The 24,482-nt window shown below is 49.2% G+C and overlaps 1 protein-coding gene across 2 annotated transcripts in view; it reads right to left on the reverse strand.

Moving 5' to 3' along the window:
- LOC147659376 (E3 ubiquitin-protein ligase TRIM39-like) overlaps positions 1–23,378 on the reverse strand; it is a 200,476-nt gene extending 177,098 nt beyond the window's left edge. For both annotated transcript variants that reach the window (XM_086951789.1, XM_086951790.1), the window contains exon 1: positions 22,971–23,378. In XM_086951789.1, the coding sequence (XP_086807915.1) occupies positions 22,971–23,378 (408 nt within the window). The remainder of the gene's footprint in view (positions 1–22,970) is intronic.
- Positions 23,379–24,482: the final 1,104 nt, after the last annotated feature.

Consider the following 24,482-nt stretch of genomic DNA (forward strand, 5'->3'; position numbering starts at 1 on the left):
GCGACAGGCCCCCTGAAGGGGAGGATCTTGCCGCAGAGAACGTCTATGCCCCAAATATAGAACAGGGATCAATTTTGTCAGGACTATCTAGCCCCTCGGGACATATCTTGTTCAATCTGGGTGGGAATTTCAATTGTGTAGCGGACCCTCAGCTAGACCACTCACAGCTTCCACTACAAGACTCCCAAGTGGTCCGGCTGGCACCACTTTTGTGTCCTGGCAAGGTTAATGGAGGCCGATAAACACCTGAAGACGGACACACTCACAGAAACGCGATTACTCCTTCTCGAGTTTACATGAACTCCACATATGTCACCACAACTTCCTGTGCACCCCTAATGTTACTAGCTTACTTTAGGATGTAGTGTACTTGGCACAAACCAGCTAGGACCACAGCCGGGTTCTCAAGCACATGAGGTGGGTACAGGCTAGACACCAGGTTCCAACATGTAGATTGAACCCTGATTCTCTGGAAGACCAGCTGTTCCAAGACGTAATTAGAGGCAAAATTGGACAGTACTTCACTGAAAATAGCAGAACTGCCTCCTCTCACCAGGTGGAGTGGGACGCCTTCAAGGTGGTGATTAGAGGCCAATGCATAGACGAATCAATGGGACGCAGGTGCACCCTCATAGAGAAGTGATGGAGACTGAGCGTGAGTTGTGAGTGGAGGAACAGCGCAGGTCAGGGAATCCCAAGTTGCAACAGAACCTCATAGATGCTAAAAGAAAAACTGGCTACCCAGGAAGAACGGCTTAGGTGCTTCGCTCGATTATTGACTCTACATGGAACGCACTCATGCTGAGAGGGATCACACTGGCTAGCCAATCCTGCAAAGCAGGAGTCTACTATAGTAGAAATAGAAGCCAAGGAAGGGACCCGGTTGTATAAGCCGGAGATCAATACACAGTTTTTCCAGTATTACTCGGAGCTCTGCACAAGTGCCATAATACATGATGCAGAAGCAATACAGGCTTTCCTAACAGAGTTGCCACTCACACACCTCACCACAGAGAAAGCAGACGAGCTGGGCGAGGACATCACCTCCCAGGAGATACATGCAGCTATAAAGGGGCTACTGCGTGGTAAAACACCAGGGACGGATGGGTTCCTGGTCGAGTTTCATGGAGCCTATACTACAAAGCTGGTGCCTAAATCAGTGGAACTATATGCATCGATACCAAGGAAACCAGACACTTACCACACACCACTCCGTAGGCACTAAACATCCCCCTGCTAAAGCCTGGAAAACTGGCACACGACTGGAAAGCCTATAAGCTACTCTCAATGTTAATCGGCTACAAAATACTGAGTAAGATATGAGCGACTAGGATTCTCCCACTCATGACAAAATTCGTCCACCCTGATCAGGCGGGTTTCATACCCGATCGCAACATGGCGCTCAATATAAAGGATCTCATAGCATTGTTGGAGGGCGATGATTATTGTCATGAAGAAGCAGCGGTGTTTGCTGTAGACATAGAAAAAGCCTGTAACAGTCTAGAGTGGGGTCACTATACGACGTGATGGTGCACATGCAGTTGGGGAGAGGGTTCCCGTCATGGATCAAACTGCTGTACGCAGACCCAGTGGCTGGAGTTCACACCATTTGGACCAAATTGAAAAGCTGTATCGTAGGATGCAGAATACGCAGGGGTGCCCACGGTCACTCCTGCTTTTTGCGTTTGCTATGGAGCCTCTGGCTAGCTATGTGAGAACGTGGCGGGGCTATCAATGACCGCTGGTTCACAGCCATGATCACCACATAGCCCTCTATGCAGACAGCCTCCTGATCTTCCTCAAAAACACAACTGAAGATTTAGCCGGTGCCAAAGCCATGCTAGAACATTTTGGCTTATTATTGGGCCTCAAGGTTAACTGGCAGAAGTTTCAGCTGTACATGATGACAGCCGCCAGGAACCCCCCGGAGGGGTTGGACCCGCTACAGTGGGAGCCGCGCTATCCTGTCCTATCTGGGCGTCAAGGTCCACCATGATAGGGCAGACCTACTGGACGGAAACATAAGGACAGCATCAGGTCACTATGGACTTTCGTATAACACTGCTACTATCGGTTGCAAGTAGAATGGCCCTACTAAACTCCCCCGTCTCTTCTACTTCTTCGTGACGCTCCAGAAATGGATCCCCTGCGCCCTGTTCCCGAAGCTGAATGGCTGTATAGTCTTGAATCTCCTGCCCTACAGAGCCCACAGCACCCCTCGAGGTCCCAGAACACACACACGCACACCATGTGCTCTTGGGGCACCATTGCTACAGAGCACAGAACACCGATTGAGCATCCTGCAAACTCACAGATATATTGGAATGTGTTTACTATATAACCTATGCTGTTTGAGATCCTGTAAACCTCAGACGTACTGTGTAGTCTTGGCACACATCCACTACAGGTTCCAGAACACCGCTTATGATCTCAGAACATGTGTGTAGTCTTGGGCCTTCTTCTAAATGCAGTTCAAAGTACCATTGAAGATCTCTGAGCACCCACAGACATTCAGTGTACTCTTGGGCATCCTACAGACAAGCCCACGATGCTTAATATTTGAGACATGTGATTGCAGGCTAGACACTTTTGTGCTCTTTTGCATCCTCCTCTATAGGGTGCACTGCTCTGTGGCAGCCAATATATATGACCTGTGATCACAGGGCCCTGGGGGGCTCTTTTGCAATCTCTTCTATAGGGCTAACAGCAGAGGCTCACAGGGGAGCTGATTCCTGGTCTACGTTGAACATACTTTGTGCTCATCTACTGTCCATTCTTTGGGGCTCACTTTTCCACAACCTGTGAATCTATGGCTGTGACTAACTATCCAGTTTGTGACCTGTGATCCCAGGGCTTTTGCAGACACACCTTGTGCTCTTCTGCAGTCTCCGTGCGGGGCTAACAGTTTGTGATCCTATGACGCTCTTACCTCTGATTCCTGAATACTCAATGACACATATGTGCTCTTCTGCTGCCTATGGCGCTCTTACCTCTGATTCCTGAATACTCAACGACACATATGTGCTCTTTGCAGCCTCCTATGACGCTCTTACCTCTGATTCCTGAATACTCAATGACACACCTGTGCTCTTCGCAGCCTCCTATGACGCTCTTACCTCTGATTCCTGAATACTCAATGACACACCTGTGCTCTTCGCAGCCTCCTATGACGCTCTTACCTGTGATTCCTGAATACTCACAGACACACCTGTGCTCTTCGCAGCCTCCTATGACGCTCTTACATCTGATTCCTGAATACTCAATGACACACCTGTGCTCTTCGCAGCCTCCTATGACGCTCTTACCTCTGATTCCTGAATACTCACAGACACACCTGTGCTCTTCGCAGCCTCCTATGACGCTCTTACCTCTGATTCCTGAATACTCAATGACACACCTGTGCTCTTCGCAGCCTCCTATGACGCTCTTACCTGTGATTCCTGAATACTCACAGACACACCTGTGCTCTTCGCAGCCTCCTATGACGCTCTTACCTCTGATTCCTGAATACTCAATGACACACCTGTGCTCTTCGCAGCCTCCTATGACGCTCTTACCTCTGATTCCTGAATACTCACAGACACACCTGTGCTCTTCACAGGCTCCTATGACCCTCTTACCTGTGATTCCTGAATACTCACAGACACACCTGAGTGCTCTTCGCAGCCTCCTATGACGCTCTTACCTCGGATTCCTGAATACTCAATGACACACCTGTGCTCTTCGCAGCCTCCTATGACGCTCTTACCTCTGATTCCTGAATACTCACAGACACACCTGTGCTCTTCGCAGCCTCCTATGACGCTCTTACCTCTGATTCCTGAATACTGAATGACACACCTGTGCTCTTCGCAGCCTCCTATGACGCTCTTACCTCTGATTCCTGAATACTCAATGACACACCTGTGCTCTTCGCAGCCTCCTATGACGCTCTTACCTGTGATTCCTGAATACTCACAGACACACCTGTGCTCTTCGCAGCCTCCTATGACGCTCTTACCTCTGATTCCTGAATACTCAATGACACACCTGTGCTCTTCGCAGCCTCCTATGACGCTCTTACCTGTGATTCCTGAATACTCACAGACACACCTGTGCTCTTCGCAGCCTCCTATGACGCTCTTACCTCTGGTTCCTGAATACTCAATGACACACCTGTGCTCCTCTGCAGCCTCCTATGACCCTCTTACCTGTGATTCCTGAATACTCACAGACACACCTGTGCTCTTCGCAGCCTCCTATGACGCTCTTACCTCTGATTCCTGAATACTCAATGACACACCTGTGCTCTTCGCAGCCTCCTATGACCCTCTTACCTGTGATTCCTGAATACTCACAGACACACCTGTGCTCTTCGCAGCCTCCTATGACCCTCTTACCTGCGATTCCTGAATACTCACAGACACACCTGTGCTCTTCGCAGCCTTCTATGACGCTCTTACCTCTGATTCCTGAATACTCAATGACACACCTGTGCTCTTCGCAGCCTCCTATGACGCTCTTACCTCCGATTCCTGAATACTCACAGACACACCTGTGCTCTTCGCAGCCTTCTATGACGCTCTTACCTCTGATTCCTGAATACTCAATGACACACCTGTGCTCTTCGCAGCCTCCTATGACGCTCTTACCTCCGATTCCTGAATCCTCAATGACACACCTGTGCTCTTCGCAGCCTCCTATGACGCTCTTACCTCTGATTCCTGAATACTCACAGACACACCTGTGCCATTCGCAGCCTCCTATGACCCTCTTACCTGTGATTCCTGAATACTCACAGACACACCTGTGCCATTCGCAGCCTCCTATGACGCTCTTACCTCTGATTCCTGAATACTCAATGACACACCTGTGCTCTTCGCAGCCTCCTATGACGCTCTTACCTGTGATTCCTGAATACTCAATGACACACCTGTGCTCTTCGCAGCCTCCTATGACGCTCTTACCTCTGATTCCTGAATACTCCATGACACACCTGTGCTCTTCGCAGCCTCCTATGACGCTCTTACCTCTGATTCCTGAATACTCACAGACACACCTGTGCTCTTCGCAGCCTCCTATGACGCTCTTACCTCTGATTCCTGAATACTCAATGACACACCTGTGCTCTTCGCAGCCTCCTATGACGCTCTTACCTCTGATTCCTGAATACTCAATGACACACCTGTGCTCTTTGCAGCCTCCTATGACGCTCTTACCTCCGATTCCTGAATACTCAATGACACACCTGTGCTCTTCGCAGCCTCCTATGACGCTCTTACCTCTGATTCCTGAATACTCAATGACACACCTGTGCTCTTTGCAGCCTCCTATGACCCTCTTACCTCTGATTCCTGAATACTCAATGACACACCTGTGCTCTTTGCAGCCTCCTATGACCCTCTTACCTGTGATTCCTGAATACTCAATGACACACCTGTGCTCTTTGCAGCCTCCTATGACGCTCTTACCTCTGATTCCTGAATACTCACAGACACACCTGTGCTCTTCGCAGCCTCCTATGACCCTCTTACCTGTGATTCCTGAATACTCACAGACACACCTGAGTGCTCTTCGCAGCCTCCTATGACGCTCTTACCTCTGATTCCTGAATACTCAATGACACACCTGTGCTCTTTGCAGCCTCCTATGACCCTCTTACCTGTGATTCCTGAATACTCAATGACACACCTGTGCTCTTTGCAGCCTCCTATGACGCTCTTACCTCTGATTCCTGAATACTCACAGACACACCTGTGCTCTTCGCAGCCTCCTATGACCCTCTTACCTGTGATTCCTGAATACTCACAGACACACCTGTGCTCTTCACAGCCTCCTATGACGCTCTTACCTCTGATACCTGAATACTCAATGACACACCTGTGCTCTTCGCAGCCTCCTATGACGCTCTTACCTGTGATTCCTGAATACTCAATGACACACCTGTGCTCTTCGCAGCCTCCTATGACGCTCTTACCTCTGATTCCTGAATACTCCATGACACACCTGTGCTCTTCGCAGCCTCCTATGACGCTCTTACCTCTGATTCCTGAATACTCAATGACACACCTGTGCTCTTCGCAGCCTCCTATGACGCTCTTACCTCGGATTCCTGAATACTCAATGACACACCTGTGCTCTTCGCAGCCTCCTATGACGCTCTTACCTCTGATTCCTGAATACTCAATGACACACCTGTGCTCTTCGCAGCCTCATATGACGCTCTTACCTCTGATTCCTGAATACTCAATGACACACCTGTGCTCTTCGCAGCCTCCTATGACGCTCTTACCTCTGATTCCTGAATACTCACAGACACACCTGTGCTCTTCGCAGCCTATGACCCTCTTACCTCTGATTCCTGAATACTCAATGACACACCTGTGCTCTTCGCAGCCTCCTATGACGCTCTTACCTCTGATTCCTGAATACTCAATGACACACCTGTGCTCTTCGCAGCCTCCTATGACGCTCTTACCTCTGATTCCTGAATACTCAATGACACACCTGTGCTCTTCGCAGCCTCCTATGACCCTCTTACCTGTGATTCCTGAATACTCACAGACACACCTGTGCTCTTCGCAGCCTCCTATGACGCTCTTACCTCTGATTCCTGAATACTCAATGACACACCTGTGCTCTTCTGCTGCCTATGGCGCTCTTACCTCTGATTCCTGAATACTCACAGACACACCTGTGCTCTTCGCAGCCTCCTATGACGCTCTTACCTCTGATTCCTGAATACTCAATGACACACCTGTGCTCTTCGCAGCCTCCTATGACGCTCTTACCTGTGATTCCTGAATACTCAATGACACACCTGTGCTCTTCGCAGCCTCCTATGACGCTCTTACCTCTGATTCCTGAATACTCAATGACACACCTGTGCTCTTCGCAGCCTCCTATGACGCTCTTACCTGTGATTCCTGAATACTCACAGACACACCTGTGCTCTTCGCAGCCTCCTATGACGCTCTTACCTCCGATTCCTGAATACTCAATGACACACCTGTGCTCTTCGCAGCCTCCTATGACGCTCTTACCTGTGATTCCTGAATACTCAATGACACACCTGTGCTCTTCGCAGCCTCCTATGACGCTCTTACCTGTGATTCCTGAATACTCAATGACACACCTGTGCTCTTCGCAGCCTCCTATGACGCTCTTACCTCTGATTCCTGAATACTCAATGACACACCTGTGCTCTTCGCAGCCTCCTATGACGCTCTTACCTGTGATTCCTGAATACTCAGACACACCTGTGCTCTTCGCAGCCTCCTATGACCCTCTTACCTGTGATTCCTGAATACTCAATGACACACCTGTGCTCTTTGCAGCCTCCTATGACCCTCTTACCTGTGATTCCTGAATACTCAATGACACACCTGTGCTCTTTGCAGCCTCCTATGACCCTCTTACCTGTGATTCCTGAATACTCAATGACACACCTGTGCTCTTTGCAGCCTCCTATGACGCTCTTACCTCTGATTCCTGAATACTCACAGACACACCTGTGCTCTTCGCAGCCTCCTATGACCCTCTTACCTGTGATTCCTGAATACTCAATGACACACATGTGCTCTTCGCAGCATCCTATGACCCTCTTACCTCTGATTCCTAAATACTCACAGACACACCTGTGCTCTTCGCAGCCTCCTATGATGCTCTTACCTGTGATTCCTGAATACTCAATGACACACCTGTGCTCTTCGCAGCCTCCTATGACGCTCTTACCTGTGATTCCTGAATACTCACAGACACACCTGTGCTCTTCGCAGCCTCCTATGACGCTCTTACCTCTGATTCCTGAATACTCACAGACACACCTGTGCTCTTCGCAGCCTCCTATGACCCTCTTACCTCTGATTCCTGAATACTCAATGACACACCTGTGCTCTTCGCAGCCTCCTATGACGCTCTTACCTCTGATTCCTGAATACTCCATGACACACCTGTGCTCTTCGCAGCCTCCTATGACGCTCTTACCTCTGATTCCTGAATACTCAATGACACACCTGTGCTCTTCGCAGCCTCCTATGACGCTCTTACCTCTGGTTCCTGAATACTCAATGACACACCTGTGCTCTTCGCAGCCTCCTATGACCCTCTTACCTGTGATTCCTGAATACTCACAGACACACCTGTGCTCTTCGCAGCCTCCTATGACGCTCTTACCTCTGATTCCTGAATACTCAATGACACACCTGTGCTCTTCTGCTGCCTATGGCGCTCTTACCTCTGATTCCTGAATACTCACAGACACACCTGTGCTCTTCGCAGCCTCCTATGACGCTCTTACCTCTGATTCCTGAATACTCAATGACACACCTGTGCTCTTCGCAGCCTCCTATGACCCTCTTACATGTGATTCCTGAATACTCACAGACACACCTGTGCTCTTCGCAGCCTCCAATGACGCTCTTACCTCTGATTCCTGAATACTCAATGACACACCTGTGCTCTTCTGCTGCCTATGGCGCTCTTACCTCGGATTCCTGAATACTCACAGACACACCTGTGCTCTTCGCAGCCTCCTATGACGCTCTTACCTGTGATTCCTGAATACTCAATGACACACCTGTTCTCTTCGCAGCCTCCTATGACGCTCTTACCTCTGATTCCTGAATACTCAATGACACACCTGTGCTCTTCGCAGCCTCCTATGACGCTCTTACCTGTGATTCCTGAATACTCACAGACACACCTGTGCTCTTCGCAGCCTCCTATGACGCTCTTACCTCCGATTCCTGAATACTCAATGACACACCTTTGCTCTTCGCAGCCTCCTATGACGCTCTTACCTGTGATTCCTGAATACTCAATGACACACCTGTGCTCTTCGCAGCCTCCTATGACGCTCTTACCTGTGATTCCTGAATACTCAATGACACACCTGTGCTCTTCGCAGCCTCCTATGACGCTCTTACCTCTGATTCCTGAATACTCAATGACACACCTGTGCTCTTCGCAGCCTCCTATGACCCTCTTACCTGTGATTCCTGAATACTCACAGACACACCTGTGCTCTTCGCAGCCTCCTATGACGCTCTTACCTCTGATTCCTGAATACTCACAGACACACCTGTGCTCTTCGCAGCCTCCTATGACGCTCTTACCTCTGATTCCTGAATACTCAATGACACACCTGTGCTCTTTGCAGCCTCCTATGACGCTCTTACCTCTGATTCCTGAATACTCAATGACACACCTGTGCTCTTCGCAGCCTCCTATGACGCTCTTACCTCCGATTCCTGAATACTCACAGACACACCTGTGCTCTTCGCAGCCTCCGATGACGCTCTTACCTCCGATTCCTGAATACTCAATGACACACCTGTGCTCTTCGCAGCCTCCTATGACGCTCTTACCTCCGATTCCTGAATACTCAATGACACACCTGTGCTCTTCGCAGCCTCCTATGACGCTCTTACCTCCGATTCCTGAATACTCAATGACACACCTTTGCTCTTCGCAGCCTCCTATGACGCTCTTACCTGTGATTCCTGAATACTCAATGACACACCTGTGCTCTTCGCAGCCTCCTATGACGCTCTTACCTGTGATTCCTGAATACTCAATGACACACCTGTGCTCTTCGCAGCCTCCTATGACGCTCTTACCTCTGATTCCTGAATACTCAATGACACACCTGTGCTCTTCACAGGCTCCTATGACCCTCTTACCTGTGATTCCTGAATACTCACAGACACACCTGTGCTCTTCGCAGCCTCCTATGACGCTCTTACCTCTGATTCCTGAATACTCAATGACACACCTGTGCTCTTCGCAGCCTCCTATGACGCTCTTACCTCTGATTCCTGAATACTCACAGACACACCTGTGCTCTTCGCAGCCGCCTATGACGCTCTTACCTCCGATTCCTGAATACTCAATGACACACTTGTGCTCTTCGCAGCCTCCTATGACGCTCTTACCTCCGATTCCTGAATACTCAATGACACACCTGTGCTCTTTGCAGCCTCCTATGACCCTCTTACCTCCGATTCCTGAATACTCAATGACACACCTGTGCCCTTTGCAGCCTCCTATGACCCTCTTACCTGTGATTCCTGAATACTCAATGACACACCTGTGCTCTTAGCAGCCTCCTATGACCCTCTTACCTGTGATTCCTGAATACTCAATGACACACCTGTGCTCTTTGCAGCCTCCTATGACCCTCTTACCTCTGATTCCTGAATACTCAATGACACACCTGTGCTCTTTGCAGCCTCCTATGACCCTCTTACCTGTGATTCCTGAATACTCAATGACACACCTGTGCTCTTTGCAGCCTCCTATGACGCTCTTACCTCTGATTCCTGAATACTCACAGACACACCTGTGCTCTTCGCAGCCTCCTATGACCCTCTTACCTGTGATTCCTGAATACTCACAGACACACCTGTGCTCTTCGCAGCCTCCTATGACGCTCTTACCTCTGATACCTGAATACTCAATGACACACCTGTGCTCTTCGCAGCCTCCTATGACGCTCTTACCTCTGATTCCTGAATACTCAATGACACACCTGTGCTCTTCGCAGCCTCCTATGACGCTCTTACCTCTGATTCCTGAATACTCAATGACACACCTGTGCTCTTCGCAGCCTCCTATGACGCTCTTACCTCTGATTCCTGAATACTCAATGACACACCTGTGCTCTTCGCAGCCTCCTACGACCCTCTTACCTCTGATTCCTGAATACTCAATGACACACCTGTGCTCTTCGCAGCCTCCTATGACGCTCTTACCTGTGATTCCTGAATACTCAATGACACACATGTGCTCTTCGCAGCCTCCTATGACGCTCTTACCTCTGATTCCTGAATACTCAATGACACACCTGTGCTCTTCGCAGCCTCCTATGACGCTCTTACCTGTGATTCCTGAATACTCACAGACACACCTGTGCTCTTCGCAGCCTCCTATGACGCTCTTACCTGCGATTCCTGAATACTCACAGACACACCTGTGCTCTTCACAGCCTCCTATGACGCTCTTACCTCTGATTCCTGAATACTCAATGACACACCTGTGCTCTTCGCAGCCTCCTATGACGCTCTTACCTGTGATTCCTGAATACTCAATGACACACCTGTGCTCTTCGCAGCCTCCTATGACGCTCTTACCTCTGATTCCTGAATACTCAATGACACACCTGTGCTCTTCGCAGCCTCCTACGACCCTCTTACCTCTGATTCCTGAATACTCAATGACACACCTGTGCTCTTCGCAGCCTCCTATGACGCTCTTACCTCTGATTCCTGAATACTCACAGACACACATGTGCTCTTCAGATAATCTTTAATATCGATATAAAATGAAATAAATATTTAGAATTTGCCAAACATAGCTCACAGCATATCTTGAGTATCTCTCTATGTATGGCCTCTCCACTTTTTTGATTGTCGATCATTTTCACATATATAGGTTCCATCTAGAACATTATTCTGGCCTTATACACTTTGAAGTACACTGACTAGACTGAATATCTATTCCTTGTAAGTTCCAGCAATTTCTATTCTACTTTTACTTCTACTTGGCACATCAAGTGGGATTTTTACTTTCTTTTCCTTAAAAAGCTCTTTTATTTTCCTGCTTGGTGACAGTCATCCTTGACTGGATTCTGATCCACATTATTCACAATAGATTTCTGGATACTTATTCTTGAACTCCGTGTAATTTTATAAAATTGAATTTAGTAATGTCATTGCAATATTGTTTATATTTCTTGTGATCATCTTTATAGAATAACAACCTGTGGCACTCCTGATGAAGACACCCCCGGTGCCGAAACACGCGTAGAGAACTTTCATCACACAGCCACGCTATACTAGTCCTTGCTTTTTAACCTGTGTTATCACCATTTATATGTTCCATCTTTGATGTTTTTGGATTTGTGATAGTTCAGATTCAATTGTCTATCAAACCAAACAGACTAAACAATGAACATATTATACATAAATGGTTTCATCATTTCTAAATGCATCTTTTTTTTAACAAAAATATGAATAAAGTGAAATTTTGCATGTTTTAAAGAATTGTCCCTCCTTTACACTGAGTTCTACAATATCCTTTGAGTTATGATGAAATATACTAATGTAAACTGTATCATTAGAACTGCCCAGGAATATTTTTCTGCCATTATTACTATTCCCTGTCCTAGGAGCTCTAGATTAATTACAGGGGGTCCTTGATAATTGCACAACATATGTTCTCTTCTGCAGCTTCCTATGACGCTCTTACCTTTGATACCCGAGTACTCACAGACACACCTGTGCTTTTCGGCAGCCTCCTACGATGCTCTTACCTGTGATTCCTAAATACTCACAGACACACCTGTGCTCCTCTGCAGCCTCCTAGAACGCTACAACCTTTAATACCTAAATACTCACAGGCACACCTGTGCTCCTCTGCAGCCTCCTGCGACCCTCTTACCTGTGATTCCTAAATACTCACAGACACACCTGTGCTCTTTTTAAGCCTCCTATGACGCTCTTACCATTGACACATGAGTACTCACAGACACACCTGTGCTCTTCGCAGCCTCCTATGACGCTCTTACCATTGAACCTGAATACTCACAGACACACCTGTGCTGTTCGCAGCCTCCTATGACGCTCTTACCTGTGATACCCGAGTACTCACAGACACACCTGTGCTCTTCGCAGCCTCCTATGACGCTCTTACCATTGAACCTGAATACTCACAGACACACCTGTGCTGTTCGCAGCCTCCTATGACGCTCTTACCTGTGATACCCGAGTACTCACAGACACACCTGTGCTCTTCTGCAGCCTCCTACGACCCTCTTACCTGTGATACCCGAGTACTCACAGACACACCTGTGCTCTTCTGCAGCCTCCTACGACCCTCTTACCTGTGATACCGGAGTACTCACAGACACACCTGTGCTCTTCTGCAGCCTCCTACGACCCTCTTACCATTGACACATGAGTACTCACAGACACACCTGTGCTCTTCGCAGCCTCCTATGACGCTCTTACCATTGACACATGAGTACTCACAGACACACCTGTGCTCTTCTGCAGCTTCCTACGACCCTCTTACCTGTGATACCGGAGTACTCACAGACACACCTGTGCTCCTCTGCAGCCTCCTAGAACGCTACAACCTTTAATACCTAAATACTCATAGACACACCTGTGCTCCTCTGCAGCCTCCTGCGACCCTCTTACCTGTGATTCCTGAATACTCACAGACACACCTGTGCTCTTTTGCAGCCTCCTATTACGCTCTTACCATTGACACATGAGTACTCACAGACACACCTATGCTGTTCGCAGCCTCCTATGACGCTCTTACCATTGACACATGAGTACTCACAGACACACCTGTGCGGTTCGCAGCCTCCTATGACGCTCTTACCTGTGATACCCGAGTACTCACAGACACACCTGTGCTCTTCGGCAACCTCCTGCGATGCTCTTACCTGGGATTCCGGAATACTCAATGACACACCTGTGCTCCTCTGCAGCCTATGACGCTCTTACCTTTGATACCCGAGTACTCACAGACACACCTGTGCTCTTCTTCAGCCTCCTATGAAGCGCTTACCTGTGACACTTAGATACTCACAGACACACCTGTGCTCTTCTGCATCCTCCTATGATGCTCTTACCATTGACTCCTGAATACTCACAGACACACCTGTGCTCTTCTGCAGCCTCCTATGACGCTCTTACCATTGACACCCGAGTACTCACTGACACACCAGGTGATCTTGGTCTGTCCTCTCTATGGAACCCGAAGTTGCCTCGTAAATTTAAACAAACCTTTTGCTCATCCACAGCTCCCCTTACAGGCTTATGAGAATATAATCTCTGAACACCCCCCTAACCCTCCCACACACACCTTATTATGATCTTGGGTAGTCCTCTCTGTGTGTTCACCTGGCAGCTTTGTGATCCTATAATGCCACCGATACACCTTGTGTTCTACTGCAGCCTCTTTTGTGGGGCTGAAGATGTGGAACATGTGACAGCAAGACTACTGGGCGCTATACTCTATGAAACCCAAAGAATGAAATGAGTGATCACTAAACTCCTGCAGACACACCGTGTGCTCTTGTGCATCCCTCTGCATGAATGCATGGAGTATCTTCAAGTGTTCATACAGCCTCTTCTAGGAGTCTCAAGGTGTGGGGCATGAGGCCCCAGGACGGACACTTTTTGAAGCCGCTTTTTTGTGGACTTGACACCTAATGCCACTGGGCACAAATCTCATGGTATCCTCAAGATTACAATGAGTGATCTTTGAAATCCTCCAACCCCCCCTGTGCTCTTGGGCATCATTGTGCACAGAGCCCTCCTACTGCATTGAGCCGGGCCCTGTTTCCATGGACAGACCTTCTATACACTTCTGCAGCCTCTTCTGTGGGTCGTGAGGTGTGTGGTGTGAGACTCCAGGATCAAGTCTTTAGAAGCCCCTTCTTTGTGTACATGACATCTTCTGCCCCTGGGCACAATGTTAAAGTTAGCCCCTTAAGGACAGACCGTGTATGCTTTGCAGCCTCTTCTCTGGGTCGTGAGGTGTATAAACCGTGATCCCAGGACAATGACAGACATGCCAAGTCCACTTCTGACGTCCCTTCTATTCGGTTTTCACAACTTTAACCCTCGGGCAGAATCATCTACGGAGACCTCAGAAAGCAGTGAGTGATCCCCGAATTTCTCCAGACACACAGTGTGCTCTTGGGCAGCCTTTACACTGAGTTCTGCCTGAAGTCCTATAGACTGACCGTGTACATTTTCTCTGGTGTCTGTTTACGCTTCCCACAACACTCACACACTCATCGTATGCTCTCATCCAACTTCCTGTAAGGGGTCATTGAGTGCATTGATCTTTGATCTCTGAATACCCACAGACACAACTTTTTAGGTCTCGACTATTCTATTCCGTAAGGGATAAATAGACAAGAGTATAGAGGGCAAACCAAGCTCTGAAACCATCGCGGATTGCGTCCAGTTCATGTGGTGCACTCGTGCGGAACACGCGTCCACATCAAAGCCATCAGCCTCCCTCCCACAGGCATCTGAAGCTTCCCCAGCGTGCACTCGGCCTCAGGCATTGAAGCGTGAAGCTTCCCAAGCGCGCGCTCAGCCTCACTTCTCCTCCCCCCTAATTCACCCCTGCCAGGACCCTAAGGCTGACTTCTTAGGACTGACTTTTCTAAATCTCTGTCCCTAACCCCTTCTTTACTTATTCTTTCGCTCACCCCCTTGTTTCTTTTCTCGTCTGCTTCTTTTCTATGTTTACTTCTCTCAACCCTATCGTTTTCTCTCGCTATCTCACACTTTGTTTCTTTCTCTCTCCACACTATTCTTTCCTACTTCCCCCTGTATTCTCCCTCTAATCCTCCTTCTTTCTCTTTCATCTCCCCTCCCCTTCTATCCTTCCTGCCTCTCTTTAGCTCTCTCTTCGTATTGTCGCGTCTTCTCCGGTCTCTCGCCTTTTCTCTTGTTTGTTCTCTTTCTCATCCTCTCTACTGTCATTATCTCCCCAACGCTGCTTCTCAAGTGACTGAAAGGGTGTGTTCTGAAACAGACGATTCAAAAGAAGTTGGAATTTACTTGAAAAACCCACTATATGCTACAACATAATGCATTTAAACCTGCAAGGATTGTACCTCAGGAAGACTGGGATAATTGCCGGCTTTGCCTTTCTGCCTTTGCCCTTTCATGAATACATGCCCACTTTTGTTTGGTTTCAGTGCGCCACAGTTGTCTTCTGTCTGTGTACACACACGTACAAACAAATCAGCCACATGAATGCACATGAACAAATGCTCCCAAGTGCAACATCTCAGATACATATCTACCACGCAAAAATACACACACACACACACACACCTAAACAACCAACCACACAAACAAACACACACGCAACTACCCAAATATACATACACAGTTACACACACAGACGCAACTACTCAAATACACGTATCTGGGCAAGCAAATACACCAGACGCCTCACAGACACAAACAACCACATAAATACACCTACTCTGAGAAACGCGCAAACGCAACCACAACAATACACTTGGTACCCATGCAAATATATCCACACGCACAGGCACAGCTACGCAAATACACATTTGCACACATTCATAAGCTTCCATATACACACCTACCCGCACAACCACATAAATATGTACACAGACATACGTACTTTAGCAAATATACCCACACGCACAGACGCAACCACACAAATAAGCATAGATTACACCCACGCACACAAACATTCACAAACAAGCAAATACACATAAACCCCTACACACAACCGCCACCACACAAAATACATACGCACACACAAATGCGCGTACATACTTACACACACACTAAAACATGCTCACATATACACAGATATGCTCACATATACACGCATGCCTACACGTATCCACACGCACATACATACACGTGCATAAATACCTTCAGCGGTTCAGTTGTTTGATTATGCGGTAGTCACTGAAGCGATATTCTCGTGGTGTTTAGTAAATATGTATACTATCTGCCCGTGACGTTTCTCTGGGCTCCGATAGCTGGACCAAGGGATGTAATGTTTATGAAATGCGTGAATGGCCCCTCCACTGTTTTCCTCGATAGAGTCAACAAAAAACAATATAGGGTTATACCTAATGTTTATGAAAACACAAGTCCTGTAGCAGGACCCATGGGAGTCGGGAGAAATAAAGGCACAGCCTACGCTTTCAAAGTCATTGTCTTATCAGACTGTTCGACCTTCACCATCATTGGTCGCATTAGGACACAGGTAACTGGAAACAGATAGGGAAAGGCTGGGGATTTCGAGCACATAGAGGCAGTAAAGGCCTGTGTAGCCAGAACCACCACAGCACCACTCAGCACCACCACAGCATCACTCAGCACCACCCCAGCATCACTCTGCGCCACACCAGCATCACTCTGCGCCACACCAGCATCACTCAGCGCCACCCCAGCATCACTCAGTGCCACCTCAGCACCACTCAGCGCCACCCCAGCACCACTCCGCACCACCACAGCCCCACTCAGCGCCACCACAGCATCACTCAGCGCCACCACAGCATCACTCAGCGCCACCACAGCATCACTCAGCACCACCACAGCATCACTCAGCGCCACCACAGCATCACTCAGCACCACCACAGCATCACTCAGCACCACCACAGCACCACCACTCAGCACCACCACATCATCACTCAGCGCTACCCCAGCATCACTCAGCACCACCACATTATCACTCAGCACCAGCACATTATCACTCAGCACCACCACATTATCACTCAGCACCACCACATTATCACTCAGCACCACCACAGCACCACTCAGCACCACTAATCACCACCACAGCACCACTCAGCACCACCACAGCACCACTCAGTACCACCACATAATCACTCAGCACCACCACAGCCCCACTCAGCACCACCAATGCATCACTCAGCACCACCACAGCACCACTCAGCACCACCACAGCATCACTTAGCACCACCACAGCATCGCTTAGCAGCACCACAGCACCACTCAGCACCACCACAGCATCACTCAGCACCACCACAGCATCACTCAGCACCACCACAGCATCACTCAGCACCACCACAGCATCACTCAGCACCACCACATCATCACTCAGCACCACCACATTATCACTCAGCACCACCACAGTATCACTCGGCACCGCCACAGCATCACTCAGCACCGCCACAGCATCACTCAGCACCACCACAGCATCACTCAGCACCACCACAGCATCACCACATTATCACTCAGCAACACCACATTATCACTCAGCACCACCACAGCATCACTCAGCATCACCACATTATCACTCAGCAACACCACATTATCACTCAGCACCACCACAGCATCACTCAGCACCACCACAGCATCACTCAGCACCACCACAGCATCACTCAGCACCACCACAGCATCACTCAGCACCACCACAGCATCACTCAGCACCACCACAGCATCACTCAGCACCACCACAGCATCACTCTGGAACACCACTGCATCACTATGCGCTACCACAGCATTATTATGCACCACCACAGCATCACTCAGGGCCTCCACAGCATCACTCAGGGCCTCCACAGCATCACTCAGGGCCTCCACAGCATCACTCAGGGCCTCCACAGCATCACTCAGGGCCTCCACAGCATCACTCACTTCTCCTCCCCCCTAATTCACCCCTGCCAGGACCCTAAGGCTGACTTCTTAGGACTGACTTTTCTAAATCTCTGTCCCTAACCCCTTCTTTACTTATTCTTTCGCTCACCCCCTTGTTTCTTTTCTCGTCTGCTTCTTTTCTATGTTTACTTCTCTCAACCCTATCGTTTTCTCTCGCTATCTCACACTTTGTTTCTTTCTCTCTCCACACTATTCTTTCCTACTTCCCCCTGTATTCTCCCTCTAATCCTCCTTCTTTCTCTTTCATCTCCCCTCCCCTTCTATCCTTCCTGCCTCTCTTTAGCTCTCTCTTCGTATTGTCGCGTCTTCTCCGGTCTCTCGCCTTTTCTCTTGTTTGTTCTCTTATGAATGTGTGCAAATGTGTATTTGCGTAGCTGTGCCTGTGCGTGTGGATATATTTGCATGGGTACCAAGTGTATTGTTGTGGTTGCGTTTGCGCGTTTCTCAGAGTAGGTGTATTTATGTGGTTGTTTGTGTCTGTGAGGCGTCTGGTGTATTTGCTTGCCCAGATACGTGTATTTGAGTAGTTGCGTCTGTGTGTGTAACTGTGTATGTATATTTGGGTAGTTGCGTGTGTGTTTGTTTGTGTGGTTGGTTGTTTAGGTGTGTGTGTGTGTGTGTGTATTTTTGCGTGGTAGATATGTATCTGAGATGTTGCACTTGGGAGCATTTGTTCATGTGCATTCATGTGGCTGATTTGTTTGTACGTGTGTGTACACAGACAGAAGACAACTGTGGCGCACTGAAACCAAACAAAAGTGGGCATGTATTCATGAAAGGGCAAAGGCAGAAAGGCAAAGCCGGCAATTATCCCAGTCTTCCTGAGGTACAATCCTTGCAGGTTTAAATGCATTATGTTGTAGCATATAGTGGGAGAAATAAAGGCACAGCCTACGCTTTCAAAGTCATTGTCTTATCAGACTGTTCGACCTTCACCATCATTGGTCGCATTAGGACACAGGTAACTGGAAACAGATAGGGAAAGGCTGGGGATTTCGAGCACATAGAGGCAGTAAAGGCCTGTGTAGCCAGAACCACCACAGCACCACTCAGCACCACCACAGCATCACTCAGCACCACCCCAGCATCACTCTGCGCCACACCAGCATCACTCTGCGCCACACCAGCATCACTCAGTGCCACCTCAGCACCACTCAGCGCCACCCCAGCACCACTCAGCGCCACCCCAGCACCACTCCGCACCACCACAGCCCCACTCAGCGCCACCACAGCATCACTCAGCGCCACCACAGCATCACTCAGCGCCACCACAGCATCACTCAGCGCCACCACAGCATCACTCAGCGCCACCACAGCATCACTCAGCACCACCACAGCATCACTCAGCACCACCACAGCACCACCACTCAGCACCACCACATCATCACTCAGCGCTACCCCAGCATCACTCAGCACCACCACATTATCACTCAGCACCAGCACATTATCACTCAGCACCACCACATTATCACTCAGCACCACCACATTATCACTCAGCACCACCACAGCACCACTCAGCACCACTCATCACCACTCATCACCACCACAGCACCACTCAGCACCACCACAGCACCACTCAGTACCACCACATAATCACTCAGCACCACCACAGCCCCACTCAGCACCACCACTGCATCACTCAGCACCACCACAGCACCACTCAGCACCACCACAGCATCACTTAGCACCACCACAGCATCGCTTAGCAGCACCACAGCACCACTCAGCACCACCACAGCATCACTCAGCACCACCACAGCATCACTCAGCACCACCACAGCATCACTCAGCACCACCACAGCATCACTCAGCACCACCACATCATCACTCAGCACCACCACATTATCACTCAGCACCACCACAGTATCACTCGGCACCGCCACAGCATCACTCAGCACCGCCACAGCATCACTCAGCACCACCACAGCATCACTCAGCACCACCACAGCATCACTCAGCATCACCACATTATCACTCAGCAACACCACATTATCACTCAGCACCACCACAGCATCACTCAGCATCACCACATTATCACTCAGCAACACCACATTATCACTCAGCACCACCACAGCATCACTCAGCACCACCACAGCATCACTCAGCACCACCACAGCATCACTCAGCACCACCACAGCATCACTCAGCACCACCACAGCATCACTCAGCACCACCACAGCATCACTCTGGAACACCACTGCATCACTATGCGCTACCACAGCATTATTATGCACCACCACAGCATTATTATGCACCACCACAGCATCACTCAGGGCCTCCACAGCATCACTCAGGGCCTCCACAGCATCACTCAGGGCCTCCACAGCATCACTCAGGGCCTCCACAGCATCACTCAGGGCCTCCACAGCATCACTCACTTCTCCTCCCCCCTAATTCACCCCTGCCAGGACCCTAAGGCTGACTTCTTAGGACTGACTTTTCTAAATCTCTGTCCCTAACCCCTTCTTTACTTATTCTTTCGCTCACCCCCTTGTTTCTTTTCTCGTCTGCTTCTTTTCTATGTTTACTTCTCTCAACCCTATCGTTTTCTCTCGCTATCTCACACTTTGTTTCTTTCTCTCTCCACACTATTCTTTCCTACTTCCCAGCATCACCACATTATCACTCAGCAACACCACATTATCACTCAGCACCACCACAGCATCACTCAGCATCACCACATTATCACTCAGCAACACCACATTATCACTCAGCACCACCACAGCATCACTCAGCACCACCACAGCATCACTCAGCACCACCACAGCATCACTCAGCACCACCACAGCATCACTCAGCACCACCACAGCATCGCTTAGCAGCACCACAGCACCACTCAGCACCACCACAGCATCACTCAGCACCACCACAGCATCACTCAGCACCACCACAGCATCACTCAGCACCACCACAGCATCACTCAGCACCACCACATCATCACTCAGCACCACCACATTATCACTCAGCACCACCACAGTATCACTCGGCACCGCCACAGCATCACTCAGCACCGCCACAGCATCACTCAGCACCACCACAGCATCACTCAGCACCACCACAGCATCACTCAGCATCACCACATTATCACTCAGCAACACCACATTATCACTCAGCACCACCACAGCATCACTCAGCATCACCACATTATCACTCAGCAACACCACATTATCACTCAGCACCACCACAGCATCACTCAGCACCACCACAGCATCACTCAGCACCACCACAGCATCACTCAGCACCACCACAGCATCACTCAGCACCACCACAGCATCACTCAGCACCACCACAGCATCACTCAGCACCACCACAGCATCACTCTGGAACACCACTGCATCACTATGCGCTACCACAGCATTATTATGCACCACCACAGCATCACTCAGGGCCTCCACAGCATCACTCAGGGCCTCCACAGCATCACTCAGGGCCTCCACAGCATCACTCAGGGCCTCCACAGCATCACTCAGGGCCTCCACAGCATCACGCAGGGCCTCCACAGCATCACGCAGGGCCTCCACAGCATCACGCAGGGCCTCCACAGCATCACGCAGGGCCTCCACAGCATCACGCAGGGCCTCCACAGCATCACGCAGGGCCTCCACAGCATCACGCAGGGCCTCCACAGCATCACGCAGGGCCTCCACAGCATCACGCAGGGCCTCCACAGCATCACGCAGGGCCTCCACAGCATCACGCAGGGCCTCCACAGCATCACTCAAAGCCTCCAGAGCATCACTCACGGCCTCCACAGCATCACTCACGGCCTCCACAGCATCACTCACGGCCTCCACAGCATCACTCACGGCCTCCACAGCATCACTCATGGCCTCCACAGCATCACTCGGGGCCACCACACCATCACTCAGGGGCACCATAACATCACTATGCGCTACCACTGCATTACTGAACGCCACAGCATCACTCGTCGCCACCACAACATCACTCCGCGCCATCACAGCATCAAGCTGTGCAACCATTCAACAACAACTGGTTCAAATATGTTCGCTCAATGTTTCAAGCTTTATTACAAATGTCACAAAAAGATGTTAATATTTCACTTCTGTTCTTGGGTTTTCGTCACAATAAAATACACTGAACATAATCTTCACAAAAGTTATTTACAAAAGTTTAAGCTATTGCCATTATAAATTACAATCACTTTTATTTAAGAATTAATTATTTTAAAAAATGTAAAGCTATTGTTATTTGTAATATCAATACATCTAAGTCACGTAAATACAAAACATGTTGCATTACAAATGGTATAGGTGTCACATTTGCGAAAGTTATAACTATAGGCATTGTAAATGACAAAGCTATTAATTTAGCTATTTTAAAAAAAAAACACAAATAAAAAAATTGTCATTTACAAGACCAATAGCTCAAACTTTCCTAATGCGAGACCTATTGCATTGCAAATGCTTGTTATCTTTGTTTGCCCTCGCTGCGGAACATGGATCTTGCGTTATAATCTATAAAAACACACACATGTACCTTGTGACTATCCACAGCCCTCAGTATGGACTCCTGGAGTGGCTTCACTTATAATCGCTGAACATCCACGCACACTCACTGTGATCTTAAACAGCCATTTCCATTGACTCACCCAGTGCCTGGAGATCCCAGATGGAGACAGATATAAATTCTATATTTCTGCAGCCTCTTCCATGGGGTTCACTCAGGGACTGAGACACGCAGCGTGGGCCCTTTTAGAGCCACCTATGCAGCAATCCCTGAAGGTGACAAGTAGTAACATAAGCGCCGCCACATACATACCCTGTGCTCTTGGGCGGCTTTCTCTATGGGAGTCACCGAGTGAGCCCTGTGCTCCTCGGATCTGTCGCACACAACACAGATGAGTGACTGGTCCTCTTCACAGAACAGCCTCAGTGTCTCCTTGTGCTTACACAGATTCTCCCGTGGGGGCTCCACGGGGGGCAGGTGAAGCTGTTTTACCATTTCCACCATGTTTCCGAGTTGCCTGTTGGGGCGGAGGCTTCTCCCTGTTGATATTTGTCTGCACTGCGGACAGGGGAAGTTTCCATCTCTTCCCTCCCAGCTCTGGGTGATGCAGGAGCGGCAGAAGTTGTGTCCACAGTCGATAATCACAGGGTCAGTGAAATATTCCAGACAGATGGAACACGTGGCCTCCTCCTTGAGATTTGTGAGCTGAGCTGCGGCCATGATCCCGGTCGGAATGCGGGAAGGTAAAGTTTCGCTTCTCTGTTTGTAAAGAGGGAGAGAACGTCTGTGTGTGTGCTGGGACTTCCTGGCTCTGTCTGTGAGTCCCCCTCCTCCTGTGTGCGCGGGGCCGGCCGCCGGGGGCTTCCTGTTTCTCTGTTCGTGTGAAGTGGGAGTGTCTGTGTTTCCTCTAACTTCAAATGCTCCTTCAAGGCAGCCTACGGTCTGATTGGTCCAGATCATGGCTGCTCCCTTAGGCTACAACAGGCTCAAGTTGTGATTGGCTGCAAGTAATAATCACGGTGGGGAAAGAGATGCCCTCAGCAAGATAAGAGACGTTGGCGCCTTTTCAAAAAATAAATTTAAAAATGTATTGTTCTCAACGGTGCTCTGAATGTTCGCCTCTATGGTGTCCACGTCGGCCTGTTTACCGGTAAAGGAGGGCGTCGGGGCAAAGTGACCAGATCTTGAGAATCAAAAACTGGTACATTTTGCAAAAATAGAAAGACTACAATTTTACATCAACGGTGCTGCGCAGAATGACAACTCTTATCAGCATAAGAACACAGAAGAAGCGCTAAGTAAAACAATTAAATGTCATTTCTAAACCTAGCATAATAACTGTTAATTAAATTGCTTGCTTATAACAGGTGCTAACTAGCACAACTTTAGAACCAGGTAACCTGCCTGAAGAGTGCTTCTCCCTAGTTTCAGCCGACCCCCTCTAAAAACCGGGCCATGAGCCTAAATTGCCGAAATCTGCCGGGACAGCTGGTGAAAACCGGGACTGTTCAGGCAAATCCGGGACACCTGGTCACCCTATATCAGGGGCACAGTGAACCAACCAGGAATAAAAACCGGCGGCAGAGGGCGGTGTGTGTTATGGGCGACAGACCAGGTGCCCTGGAGCATGGGCGTAGGAAGTGTGCAGGGCCAGACTGGCTGTAATGGGCACCGGGCATTTACCCGGTGGGCTGGAGGGGTGGGGGCTGCTTTTGTGGCCGCAGCGGGCCGCTTTTCTTACAGGGTGCCGGTTTTGCAGCAGTGCTGCAAAATCGGCCCTCTGTAAGAAACACGGTAACAGTGCTTAGCGGCTAATGTTGTATG

This window comes from Lissotriton vulgaris, unplaced genomic scaffold (genome assembly GCF_964263255.1).
Source record: "Lissotriton vulgaris unplaced genomic scaffold, aLisVul1.2 SCAFFOLD_922, whole genome shotgun sequence".
Lineage (NCBI taxonomy): Eukaryota > Metazoa > Chordata > Amphibia > Caudata > Salamandridae > Lissotriton > Lissotriton vulgaris.